The sequence below is a fragment of the Dipteris shenzhenensis genome, chromosome 13, assembly GCF_047967505.1.
Source record: "Dipteris shenzhenensis isolate YYH24624 ecotype China chromosome 13, Dip_SZ_1.0, whole genome shotgun sequence".
Lineage (NCBI taxonomy): Eukaryota > Viridiplantae > Streptophyta > Polypodiopsida > Gleicheniales > Dipteridaceae > Dipteris > Dipteris shenzhenensis.
Genome location: NC_141608.1, coordinates 24,296,366 through 24,310,743, shown reverse-complemented (window position 1 = coordinate 24,310,743; position 14,378 = coordinate 24,296,366). Strand labels below are relative to the sequence as shown.

General features: G+C 41.0%; 1 protein-coding gene across 2 annotated transcripts in view; it reads right to left on the bottom strand.

Annotated features, from left to right (window-relative positions):
- Positions 1-3,256: 3,256 nt before the first annotated feature.
- LOC147895196 (uncharacterized) overlaps positions 3,257-14,378 on the bottom strand; it is a 46,817-nt gene continuing 35,695 nt past the window's right edge. Inside the window, exons 4-5 of one of the 2 annotated variants that reach the window (XM_087384204.1) lie at positions 14,239-14,373; positions 3,257-3,621 (exon numbers count right to left, since the gene is read on the bottom strand). In XM_087384204.1, the coding sequence (XP_087240330.1) occupies positions 3,614-3,621; positions 14,239-14,373 (143 nt within the window). In that variant the 3' untranslated portion in view covers positions 3,257-3,613. The remainder of the gene's footprint in view (positions 3,622-14,238; positions 14,374-14,378) is intronic. The other variant, XM_087384203.1, reaches the window with a different exon arrangement.

Genomic DNA, 14,378 nt, shown 5'->3' with positions numbered 1-14,378 from the left:
AAATGGCTATGCCATTAACCATGGATTTTTGAGAGTCTACCCAAATCCTAAATCCTATATCCTAAACACTAAATCCTAAATCATATATCCTAAACCTTAAATCCAAAACCCTAAGCCCTAGATCCTAAACCTTAAATCCTATACCCTAAACCTAGATCCTAACCCTAAACCCCGATCCTAGAACCTAGACCCTAAATCCTAGATCCTAACTCCTAAATCCCAAACCTAGATCCTAAATCCTAAACCTTAGCTAAGCCCTAAAGTACAAGGAATGGCGCCATCGTTTCCAGCTATGGCACCATCGTTTCCTATTTTTTGCCTCCGCCTCTCACCATTCCCCCTTGTCATCTCTTTCCCTCACTATCGTGCTCCTCCTCCCCTCATCAACACACTCCTCCCCTCAACTTTGCTCTCCCCTTCTTCTTCCAATAATCATAGTGAAATTTAATAGAATAGTTGAAAATTTTTAAATTAATTTTAAAACAAAATTTAAAGTTAAATATCAATTCTTTTTTCAAATGGTGCAACTTATACTTGGGGTAGGGTATTATTAGTGTAGCCACTTAGGTTAGTTGTTAGTTAAGGAGATGAACTCTGAAAGACTTAAGTAGTTAGGCTTTTTGCAAAAAAAAGAAATACTTAAGTAGTTAGACATCCGTTTTTAGGGTGGTTAGGCACATGCTGAAGTGAGCTGTAATGTGACGAAATATGAATTTTGCAAGAAATCATGGTAATGTCCGAAGCCGATAATGCCATTGAGAAATATATTGATCATGGTTGGTACTTTTTGGGACAAAATTCAAAGTTCTTTTTAGTCATCACTACAGAGAATTTATTGAGCTCAACATATCGTGCCGAGACACTTAATAATGCTAGTGTACTCATAGGAATAGATCTCCAAGAAATTGGTTTCATGAAAGCAATGTGCAAAAATAGGAATAGTCAAGATGTACTTTACAAGCTATGTACTAGCAACAACAAGAACCATTTCATGAAGGTTGAATCAGATTCAATAGAAGGATTTCTGCAACTACTTTTGAAGAACATGTCGGATACATTACCAAGCGTTCAGATGAATGGTGTACCTACAGTGTCTTAGGTTGTACCCCTTCAAACACAAACTTCAATGAGTGTGCCACCCATAGCATCTCAAGATGCAATGACAAAAGGTTAGAGAAAGCATAAGAGCCATCCTGAGATAGGCTTGACTACCATGGCTATTCCAAGAAAGAGAACCAAAACAACTCCAGCTCCGCATTTAGATCATTTGATTGCATCTTGTTTGGAAGGAGGCAAGAAGTTGGTTAGTGAAGAGGCTGCATATGAAGTAGCTAAAGAAGATGCACTTATAGATCCTCTTCTATCTGGGATTTCCATAAGGGTGTTAGACTTATATCCTTCTGAAGATGAGAGGTAGATAATCCCAATTTATTATGGCCATAGCGCAAATTGATTAATATTCCTTATTGACCAGAAGATAGATAATCAATTTGCACACAAAGCCTATAAAGATACACGGATAATCAAAATGCCACTTGCATGCAATATCAATCTACGTCCCATGATATTCAATATCAGTCTACATCTTGTGATGTTCATGCGAACACAAGGTGATGATCCCTTATTGCTTAATGTCAGATTTTAAGAGCATGGAGAGAGTTTCCAAGCCTTAGAAGACTTCCAAAAGTGTGATGTAGTTCGTGAAGTGAGATTGTACTAGACTAGATACTGGGACAATTCAACAAAGAGATATCTGCTTTTAAAAAATAGGTTCTTCAACAGATGCAAGCTCAAGCCCATTGATGGGTAATATTTTTGTGAGGCTTATAGGATTTCCCTTGACAAACTACAAAAAGAAAATCAAATGATAAATAAATTGCTAACTTTTACGGGTCATCGCTTACATATGCCTATTCTATGACGATTCCAAGTACATTCTTGAATCAAAAAGGTTGAATTTCCTACCATATACGATGAAGAAAAGCTCAAATCTCAAATCTTTTCAAAATTCTCACAAAGGCAAGGAAGTTGTAGATTGCGTGTGGCAAGTCACTACCAATAAAGGACATGAGACCTAAATCTGAATTTTCAAAAAAGCAATACTTTTACCGATGCTTGGGGGGGCATAGTAAATGATGTGCAACCAAGTCCCCAAAATCTGAAGACCAGCATTGCAAGATACATAGATTATTCTCAACCGTTCAATGTATCATGAATGTTTGTACAACGTATGAAATAGGTTAGGTATCCTATGAGGCACTAGAGCATACGGTGAATCAGAGAAAGTAATGATAAGATAAATGTCTATCATTTAAGGTTCATTCCAAATAAAAAACAAAGAGGATATGCAAAAAGATCCTTAATGGTGATCACTTCTTTGGCAAGAAGAGAAAGCATAACCAGATCGACAGCATAGTCACCCAATTGGTTAAAGCAGAAGCCACCTTTTTAGCATTACTTTTTTAACTGACTTCTAATGAGGAGTTAACCGGTCAAATAGTTGATGTGGATAAGAAGAAAGCATATGGCCTTGATCAAATGGTTGATAAGTCTCGAGCTTTAAGGTGGGTGAAATCATGGGATGTTGATGCTACACCAACAAAGGATGTAAGAACAAAAATGTTAAAGGTCTTGGAGATGTCGTCCATAGAGATCAAGAAGAAAATCTTGAAGAGCATCATACAGGGTCCAATCCTTCTTACTTTTAGCTTCTCCTTTGATATTTTGTTGTTAGAGGATGATACAAAATTGGCATATGTCAATGGTATTGATGCAAAGCCCTTCTGAACGATGACCACTGATAATTAGGAGAAGCCATATGTGTTTTTCTTTTATGAGTTACATGATCTTGAATGTCAGGGATTGAACTTGTACAATTTAGCATACGAGGTCCTTTGGCATAGAGAAAAATATCAATGTTGGTCCTTTTTTTCACAAAAGCACAAAGGGATCCCTTGTAGCTAGTTGAATTTCTATAACCGAGGATGCACTTACAAAAGTATATCTCATTCTAGTTCTGCGTCATGACTTGACCTTGTTAAGATGCATTGGAAATCAATCACAATCTTTTCTAGTTTGTTTCTCGTATAGAGGGGATGGTACTTCAATCAAAATTCCTTAGAAGGTTCTCTCAATCAAAGAGAAATAAAATCCTAAATTGATTGCAACAATGATGGACTATATAAGCCAAAGCATCCCCCCCTGATAGATTATATACTAGAAGTTCTTATAAATGAAAATTTCAATGCAAAACAAATATTAGAGTAAAGCAATCTTTCTTTTGGCTTGCATTAATGTATACGAACATTGTTTTTAGTTATTTTGATGCTTTGATGTCATTAATGTCAACATTATTTATAAGCATTGTACAACTTGGAGAATACATTCCCTTGCAAATCTTCAAGTTGAACTGTCCCATTGGGAAAGACAAAAAGAAACAAGAAAAGGGAGAGGGGGCAGCCCTGCCGAACTGAAAGAGAGAGAGAGAAGGCATCGCATGTGTGCCTACCAATAGGATTTGACCAGAGTTGCCTGCATAAAGGGCAGAGACTCCTCTAATCCACTTGATCCCAGCCACTGCATAGTGCCTTCTAGGATGGGTCACTCCACCCTGTCATACACCTTCTCAAAATCCAAGAGTAAGATAGTGCAAAAGGTGTATATATACAACACTCCACTAAGAGAATAACTCATCTATTCCTTTAGAAACATATTATTTTAGCTCTAACAAGTATACTTTTTGTTTTAAAAGAGAGATCAATAGGAACGTTAATCCTATCATTAATCATAGAAATTTTTGGTTAACCCTAAGGAGTATAGTATTTAGCTAATCCTAGGAGGTATTTTAGTCAATCTCAGCAAATATTTGTTTATTTCACTAAAATTTTCTTTTAAAGTTAGCTTTTAAGCACACTATTCATCATTGGTGGACTTTTCTTTAGTTCAACTCTAAAATTGAAATTTACACAAACATCCTTTATAACATGGACTAGCTTACCTATAATCAATTAAATCCATGGTTGATGATACAATACACCATAAGGTGGACCAATACAAGGTACGTTACCTATTGATGAAATTTCAAATTCAATCATAAATTTAGTTTTTTAAACTGTCAATGCATAATTGTATGCAAGTAGCTATGTATGCAATTGCATGACACAAATATTACCCTTAGTATTAATTAAGCCTTTGGAATTTCTTATAGAAACTAACATGTGATAACATCATAAAGAGGAAATCAATTCGAATCCCATAAGCGATATGTCCTTATTTATATTGTTACGTCTGCATGTGAAGAGAATCACTTTGAAAGGAGAAAAGTGAATAAAAATATATGATTGGTCGTAAGATAGGTCCTAAAAGGAAGGATAGAAAGGTGGAGTTACAACATAAGAAATATGACATCTTGCAAGATTCAAGGTTACCTTTCCCAAACCATCCCAACATATGTAAGTGAACATGCAAAAACAATTCAAGGTTACCTATATAATTCAATGCAAGCTCAAGCTAGATGCAAAACTTCATGAAACCAAATACCAATGTTTGAAGCTAGAATTTGGAACAAAGGAGGATGTAAGTGTGAAGGGGCTATAGGATAGCTACGCTTAAACCACAATCAAAAGAAACCCATATTTAGGATTGTCCTATGGAAGATTCATCAAATTTAAGACATGTAGGAAAATCCAATGATAAATTTCTATGTTGGCAATGACAGCACAAGAAATTTCCAAACTTGATCAACTCACAAAAAAATGAGGTCCAACCCCAAAGTTGTCATTTGTATTCTTATAACCATATTTGAAGGCAATGTACTTATCATATCTTTTGCAAAGTGGAGGTGGACCTAGCACTATAGTATAAGAGAAAAAAAACCACTAACAATAATTTACATGGGGAAAGCAAGAATGAAGTAATATATTCTCATAACTATATTTGAAGGCAATGTACTTAATCTTGTGCAAAGTGAAGGGGGACCTAGTGCTATTAGTATAAGAGAAAAAAAACCATTAACAATAGTTTATGTGGTAAAAGCAAGAAAGAAGCAAGGCAAATAATAAAAGAAGCAGTAGAAGAAAAACGAGGGCATGATAAAAGAATGAGACACGAGGATGATAAGGGTGGAAATGAGGAGAGAAGACAAAACAAACAAAGAGAAAGGGCATCATAAAGAAAATGAGTGAAAAATAAAGGAGGGGAAGGAGGAGGGTACAATCATAAATTATATGAAGCATCCCATGCTTATTCTTCCTCTTCTTACTCTATCTTGGAGGACTATGTATTCCAAATCCTTGATAAAAGTAGCTTGTTTGATTTACATTCGTAGCCACAAGAGAGAAGCCCCTTCTCTTTGCCTTTATTATGCAGGATAAGATGTTCTGTATGATGGAGTCATTGGTCCAATACGGGAAGCAACTATGGATAACCCATGGTTATATCTCCACTTTCCAGCTTGCTTTCTCCAGAGACAAACGAGGCTTGGGTTTAGCAATCTATGCAATTTGATTAAAGAGAAGCTACAACAAGTCACACATTGACAATTAGGCAGGTGCGCTAGCAAGCTAAGAGTGGAGATGTCTTTCTTGATGTAGTGGGCATTAAGCCAATCATGCGTTTAGTGTGCCGTCGCCAGACATAGACTACTCCCTATGAAAATCCCCACCGAATTTCTAAAAATCCCTCAGATAAGCTTCAACTCATAGGAAAGCCTTATTTGCCCCCCCTTTCCCCATGAGCTGGACCATCGTGAGTTGGAATGTGGATATCTACATGATTAGCTGCAAGAGGCAGTTGATACTTTACCAAGAGTTGCAGTACGCTTTTGTGGGATGATTAGTTGACATTCTCATGATTCAAGAGCAAATGTTTTCAGCTTTGGATATTAGGCGATGGTGCCATCTCCTCCTGAGGAGAGGTTCAAAGATATGTACTCCAGCAATTGGCGAAAGTGGACGGATTTTATTGTGTTCGAGTCCACCTTCCCACCTTGATTGTTGATGGCGTAGCCTTCAGCCAATCCTCATCCGCTTCCACTGACCGCGAAAACCATTATATTCTCAAAAGATGAGTTGCAGCAGCTCAAAAAAGATGCAGAGCAGGAGAGTTCGACATCACTCTTTGCTCGCATCCATGCGTCCCACCCTTCCAAGTTATAGGCTAGGGACTGGATGCTCTCCGCTTTACCTGGAGACCTCACAGGGCACCTCACCGATGTTCGTCTGCTTGGTCAAGGTTTCTTCCAATTTGTTTTTAACTCCCTAAATGCAACATGTACAATGCTTCAGGTCAATCCCTTAACACTGAGCTCCAGAAGGATTTTCTTGACGCCCTTCTTGTTGGGTTCTGACCCTGTGGAGGAGGATAGCCGGACGATTTCTCTTCCTCAGATTCCCCAGCATCCCTCAGGTGTACCATCGACTCTTATCTTCGATTGGAGCTGCTTTCAGGATGGTCACCGAGATCCCCCCCCTCCCTGGGATGCCTTCTTTGGTAGCAGAGGCAGTCAGTTCGGACGGGGTACCGCGTGTTAGGGTCATTGTCTCTGACCCTAACATCACAGATGACCACAGCATTCTCCAGCGTCCAGATGGCTCATTCTTCAGGCAGAGAGTCGAGATCGCTGGGAGACAGGATCAATGTAGGATTTGCAGGATCCTTGGGCACTTTGCCAGAGATTGCCCAAGGAAGAGAAAAAAGAAAAGGCCTAAAAGGTCCACGGGTGTAGTGTCACATAGCACAACCTTGGCTGGACCTACTTCACGATCTACTACACATCCTACCACTTCTCGCATTGCTGGACCTTCCACCTCTCACCCAGGACCATCGGCTACAGCCTCTCGTCTTGGACCTTCTTCTACAACGTGACCAGGATCGTCAGCATGTCCTGTTCCAGTCGTCCCCCGTTGGGTGCCAGTCAGAGTTGTTGAGCCAATTCCGCCTCAAAAGACTACTGATGGCACCATAGACCCTGCCTTGCAGGCAGGAGATATTCATGTCCTAGTTCCTGATGCTGATGAGGTTGCTCCTGTCCCCTCAGACATTCTCGTGGAGGAGTTTCCATCTATGGAGCAACTCGTTGCGGAAACCCGTGCCTTACTCCATGCTAATGCTACTTATATGGCCTCGCTCCATCAGCAATCCCCTTTCTCTTTTGCTCCTGTTTCTTCACCTCTTGACAGAGGCAAGGGGATTATTGGTTCCACTCCACCATCCGCAGGGATCCTCTGCACACCTGCACCAGAAGCATCACTCAGGAATTCATTTGCAGTTCTAGCAAACATGGCAGAGTTTGAGCTAGAGGAGTTTGTACCCTCTACCTTTGGGGAGCAGGTTGTTCAGATCACCGTGGACATAGCTTCCCCTTCTGCAGGTGTGGGAGTGCTTTCCCTAGTTGACTTCCCTCCTCGTGATAGGAGGAATTTTCCCAGGAGAGGGATGTCTCTGCTACCAGGTTGGGTAAGGTTTTTCATCTGGCCTCTCCCTCTCACGGATGAGGACAACAATTTTTTCTCAGATTCCCAAACCGCCGATGAGGAAGAGGCCTCCGACATTGAGTCAGCCATAAAGCAGCTTTGTAGGCTTGGCTGACCCTCAAACTTATCAGCATTTAAATATATACATACATACATATGTATGTATGTGTGTATGTATGTGTGTGTGTATGTATGCATGCTGGATTTCATTGGGCATTATAGGGTGCATCCATAGGCACCAGCAAAAGCAACTCCTCCCTCAGATACTAAAGGCCTCATTGAGAGGCACACGGAAAAAGAAGAGGGCAGGAGAGTTGGCAGCACAAGAGAACAAAGCTCTGGCACCAATGCAGCAGCACATTTTTTTCCATGTGATGTAGGTTGTAAGACCTCTCTTGTACTCAGTTTAGGTCCTGTTTTGTGGCATATCTATCCTTTCTTGTAATATGTCGTTGTCTATCATCCAGATCTGTGAGTGGTTTACTGATGCTTGTATGCATGATGAGTAGGATCTACATCACTGAGATCTCATGGGTTCATTTATTTCCACTGTGTATTTGGTCACTTGGCTAGCAAAGAAAGCCCCCTCAGAAAAGGTAGCCAGATCCACTGCTTTCTTCAACAGAAAAAGAAACAATAAGAAGGTTGCACCTAGATAGAAACTTTATAACGTAATATATCAGACCCCCTCCTTTCCTCCAATACCCAGCTCACTGTCATAACCTTCACCCTTTTCTATGATAGGCTCTTTTCCTTTTGACTCCACTCTAACCTTAATCAAAATGACCACTCATGTGCCACCCTCATCTCTAAAATACATTATCAATCATCAGCTCATGTATCTTCTGTTGAGCAGGTGTAGGATTTGCATAGGGAAATGTGCTACTGCAGGACTTGTGTGGGAAAAAACTTGCAGAAGGGCTGCTGCAGGACCAGAAGGGGTTGCTCCAGAGGCTGCTGCAGCAGAAGCAGAAGGGGTTGCTACTGCAAGAAGAGCAGAAGGAGCGCCCGCAGGAGGAGCAAAAGGGGCTGCTATAGAGCGCTACTGCAAGAGGAGTAGACGGGCTGGTGTAAAGGCCACTGTGCAGGAGGAGCAGAAGCAGTTGCTGCATGAGGAGCAAAAGGCGTAGTTACCAGGGAATTGGTAGAACGGAAACATTTCAGGAAGGGGAATAGGGAAATGGGAATGGGAACACCACGTCATGACACGTCATCATATGACATAAAACTATACTAGAACATGAAAAAAACTAACTTTTTACAGCTTTGAATTTTCCATTTCAGTTCTAGAATTTTGGAAAACACATATTTGGAAACTTTCATAATCTATGCTTCCCTAATGTATGATTTGAGCCCCCTCCCCCCAAAAAAGGCATTCTATCCATTCCAGTTTCCCTGGCTTCATAAAATGGCGTTTCGGCCATTCTAGAAGGGGAAGCAGAAGGGGCTGTTGCAAAGGATGTTGTAGAGGCTGCTGCAGGAGGAGCAGCAGGGGCTGTTGCAGGGGCTGCTGCAGGAGTAGAAGGTGCTGCTAGAGAGGCTATGTGGAGAAGGGACTGCTGATGCAAGAGGCTAGAGCAGAGTTTGCACCATCAAGGGGGTGAGAGAGTGTGTCCAAATAAAGGGGGTGAGGGTTTCTTTTATAGATGTAGGAGGGGGCAACTTAAAACATGGGAATTTGTGCCCATTTTGGAGCAAGAAAATTTTGTGGGCTGCATGGGGGACTGGAGTTCCTTGGTTCATGCATGGCTCTCCACATGTTCCCATAAGCTACCATGTGTCCTATGCCACCTCATGAGCTGCCATGCGTCCCATGCCACATGTCATGGCTACCACCTCAGCATCCCACATCAGCCTACCATGTCAGCATGCTGAAATTGTGGAATAAGGTAATTTAACCACTCTTTATTTCCCTGGTTTCGGTTTCGGTTTCGGTGATCAATATGACTCCGATTTTGCTTCTGTTTTCACACTTAGGATTCTAGTAGTTAGCTATATTCAAAAGGCTAGCCTTGGGTTAGTTTGAGTTTGGATGGACTCCTCACATAACCTATTACGCCTATTAGTTTATTGTCTTGTCTTATGTCTTTTCGACTCTATCATCTTCACATGCCCACATTCAATGCTACTATAACATTCTCTTTAATAGTGGTTGGGTTGGTGTGCATTCTATGCATTTGATTGGCCCCATGTTGGGAACTCAAGTGGGGTGTGGTCTTTACGTCTCCAATGCCCGTAACCCCTTCAATGGATCCACCCGCAAATGTTAGACCCGAGCCAACTAGTACCTTGCAACTCAACTTCTTCTTTGGCATTGTGCAGAAACTAGTGGTGGTTTGTGATTCAAGTTGCAACCTAGAAAGCGATACCCAACTTGCTTTTGGTAATTCATTTATTGCATATCTTATTTTTTTAAATTTCAAGTTCTTTAAATTTGGCAATTTTATAGACTAAGATATATTTAAATATGTGTTTATATATATTTATGTATATGTTTTTTGGAGAGAAGTGACAGAATTGTTGCATCATATTTGACTACTGCTGCATCCTCTAGTATTGTTGAGTGGTGAATTTGTTAGAAGAAGGATTTCAAAAGGGGTTTGACTTAGTGGGTATGGATTGATGAAGGCATCGAGAGAATAGCGTCCCCTTCTTTCGTTACACTATGCCAGGAGGTTTCAGATTGGTTGTAGAGGCTGGAGACCCTCCAGAGCTCTTCATTGGGAGAATTTTCAGATTTCTTCTGATTTGCAAAAAAACATTTGGAAGAGACTCTACAAGTCCCACATGAATATAGAAATCACTCTATTCTTTTGGCTTTCTATTCATGGTGGGCTTGCACTTAACATGTGGAGGTCCACCTTTGAGGTAGATTTTACATGTCCTCGTTGCCAGTCTGCTGTGGAATCGGTTCAAAATGCTTATGGGATTGCAGACAGCAAGCAAGGAAAGGGATTGCCAGGATCTTTAGCACCTTTGCCCACTACCCTTTCTTTATGATCTCGGGATCAGTTCCTTGGCTTTCCCTTTCAGGTCCTTAGTTGTGAGAGGCATGACTCTTCTTGAAATTTATCGATTCGGTGACACTTAGTTGAGTCATGCTTTCTTGATGATGTTCCAGCCTCACCCTTTAGAGTGGTGCATGTTTTTGTGGATTCCTCTTGGGAGGTTATGTCGAGCATTTCAGAGTGGCATATTTGGAGAGCCAGATGCTAGGGGCCTTGGATCATTCCTAGGTCCACCCCTCTCACAATTTGGCCAATATTTGGACAGCTAGTATATATACGCTGATGGCCACTTAGACGAGCATGCAGGGGTCCTCCCGGGCTGCCTCTACTAGGAGGGTTACTTTCCTTAGGGAATGCAGAGGGTCCCCCTTCTTCTTAGGGTCTATTTCAGGGTTGAGATAGCATTTTCAGCCTCAACCTTGGTTGTTTTCTAGCTATTTTTGAGAGGTTTCTTTAGCCCATTTTGAGGCTTTATTTTCATGCATTGCATGTTGTATTTCCACTCTGATCTTGCTCGCATGGGTTTTGTTCATACTTACTAGGAGTCTTTTTCATTGAACAAAAAAGGGTCCGACTTTGCATCCCCTTCATATGTGAAGGCTCCATAGGCCGAACACCCACAAATACCATTCCTTCTACTTTTACAGTGTACTTCAATAAGTCCATCCTGGTTACTTCATTCATCACTTGGTGTTCCAGTGTTTCCTTAATTTCCTTCTGGTTATATACATTTATGCAGCATATGTGTGTGCGTTCGCACGTGTGTGTGTGTGTGTGTGGAGATTGTGCAGTATGGATTTGTACCGCGAAGACAAATCCATGACAATATTTCCAATGCCTTGACTGCAATTGAATATGCTAAGTATTCACATCAAGATGTCCTTATATTGCAGGTGGATATTGCTAAGGCATTTGATACTGTTTAATGGGATTTTATCTCTCAAATCATGACAAAGTTGGGCTTTGGTCCCAAGATAGAAAATGCAGTTTACTGTCTTTATTCTGACTCTACTTCTCAGTGCATTCTTGGGAGTCATCTGTCTCGGTCATGGACATTAGGTCGATCAGTTAGACAGGGCTGCCCTCTTAGTGCTCTCTTCTATGCCATTGCAACCCATCCCCTTTTGATGTATCTTGATCATCTTACAAACACAGGACAGATGACTGGTCTTCAAATCCCTGGGGCTGCATCTTTTTTGGCACAAGCATATGCTAATGATTCCTTCTTTATGCCATAGAATTCTCCCCGAGAAGTTCACATGCTTATGACCACTCTTTCATTGTATGGTTTGGCAGCGGGATTGCATGTCAATTTTGACAAATCTAAATTACTTCCCCTGAACAATGTGATTGGCATTCTACTCTTTGGCCAGGTCAGGTGGTGCATTCCAAAGATGTAGTCAGGCATTTGGGATATCCCATAGGATGGCATATCACCAGGAAGCAGCAGCTAAAATGGATCTTCCAAAGACTTCAACATAAACTGGAATACTGGAAGATTTCTACTTGGCCTCTTCATGTCAGGCTCAGAATAGTGCAGTCCATTGTAATGTCCTATGTCCAGTTCTATTTGCCTTTGCTACATTGGTCCTCCAGGGATATTTCAGCCTTTATGTCTCAAGCTATGGAGATGTTACGGAGGACAAAAACTGCTGTGAAAGCATTGAGACTGATGAAGATGGAAATGGTGTGCTCTCCTAGGATGCATGGTGGACTTAATGTCCTGAATATAAGATATCATGTGCTTGCAAGGAAGGCGACTATGCTGCATACTTTTTTCCGCCAACAACAGCCATGGACTTGTACGCTAGCATCCATGTGTGTCAACATGAGGACTTGTGCTTATGGTCATTGAACTACTTATCATTGAGAGGTTGTCATTGGCAGATTTGTAGGGAAGATACCTGGCTGTCCTTTCTCTACTGCTCTGATACTTGACTGGAAACAAGTACTTTCTAAGGTCAAATGGGCTCCTGATAATTACTCGGGAACAAACTCAATGAGGAAAGAAAGTATTCATTGGAGTGCCATCTTTGACATTCCGCTCGCTCTACAGGAACCTATTCGGGCATACAATCTCATGAAATTGGGAATTAGATACATACATGATGTGGTAGATGATCAGGGATATGTCTTATCTTTTCCTCAGGCCACTGCTTCCTATGCATTGGGAATGCATCATAGGTCTATATGGAAGAAAATTGCTGATTTATTACATCCTTTTCTACCTGTTCCTCCTGTGGCTAACACAGACAGGCTTACGGATTGGCAATTACAACCCTCTGCTACATGCACTCATCCTGTTCCTCTTCCTGCCTTAACCTCCATCAAAGCCTATAGGCTTCTTCATCCTGCTCCATGGATTCATCAATATGCTAATTCTCTGTGGCATATAAGAAAGCCCCTCTCATGGTGGCGGAAGAACCTCAGGATGTTATGGAAGTGTAAAATGCCATTGAAACAAAGACTTTTTCTTTGGAGATGTATGACACGTACATTGTCAGTGGGGGTCACACTTGCTAAACGTCGCATTGCACCATCCACATGTTTAAGATGTCAGGCTCCTTCAGAGACTGTTATTCATTTGCTTTGGCACTGCCCGTGTACTAAGATCCTCCTCGGGAGAATTTCAGATTATCTTCGAATCCGTTTCCCGAGTCGCAGATTTGGGAAACATTTCTGGCTCTTTGGCAGATTTATGGAGTCTTTGTCTCAATACTCACTATTTCTCTCTTGGGTGCGATATTGGGCTCTTTGGACAATCTCGAGTGAGCATAATTTGGCATACTTGGGCCAGCAGATTCACAAGTCATATGAATCTTTCCGAGCCTCATTGCGGCAATCCTTATATGATGCCTGCCATGAGGGTGATATGGATGCTTCTTGCATAGAGCTCTTCTTTTTATGTTTCTGATCTTTGGGATACTCTAAATTTCGGAGACCTCCCATCATGCAAATTTATGATCATATAAATATATGCACTGGATATTACCAAAAAAAAAGTGTGTGTGTGGAGAGAGAAAAATTTTCACTTTTAAAAAAAAAACTGTGGAGAGAGAAAGAGAGAGAGTATGTATGCTAGACCTTGACATGGCACTCCTCTATCGATTACCATTGCTATGATGTAGAACTGCCAAACCTTGGCAGTGCTATGTAGTGCTATGTAGTGGTTAGCAAAGTAGCAGCTAAAGATCTTATGCTTCAAGCATGCAGCCTTGGGCCTGGAGGCCTCAATACAAAATAGAAAATTTGGACTCGAAAATTAAGCAAATGAAGCAATTGGACTTGAAGCAGTGTTATTTACTGCCATAGTATGAAATAGCACTTCTACACAACAAGTGTGTGTGGTGCGTGCGCGCGCACACACACACACACATGAGGATTCACATACTTTCTATTAGGCATTTTAGCGCTTAAAAGCCCTTTCTCTGAAATGAGTACTCAGATTCACATCAAATCTGGTGCATCCTGTCCCAATGCATCAATTATGGGTCTAAGTTCAGAGATTGCAGTCCATAGACTTGGAAACCCTCGTGTTGTAATCTTCTTTTAGAAAGTTATTCCTTATAGATCATCAGGTTCCAATATGGACAACTTCGAATTTCCAAGCTTTTCACAGGGTGACAGATGGCAATAAAGATTTGCAATTTCAGGTGGTTAGTTATTCATCCTTGCGAGCTCTACTAGTTCTTTCAAAGCCTTCAATCTAACTGTGAATGTAACAAGGGCTTTCATGTTTCGTGCTACTATGGACTCACCAGTATGTTGAATACTAGTTTGACTAAGCTCTTTGACCTCATTTGCTTCAGCATCTCTGCGGATATCCTTGCCCATGTTTGGAGCATCAACTATCATGCTATTAATATGCCGCTGTTTTACTTCATGTGTTAAGTCTACA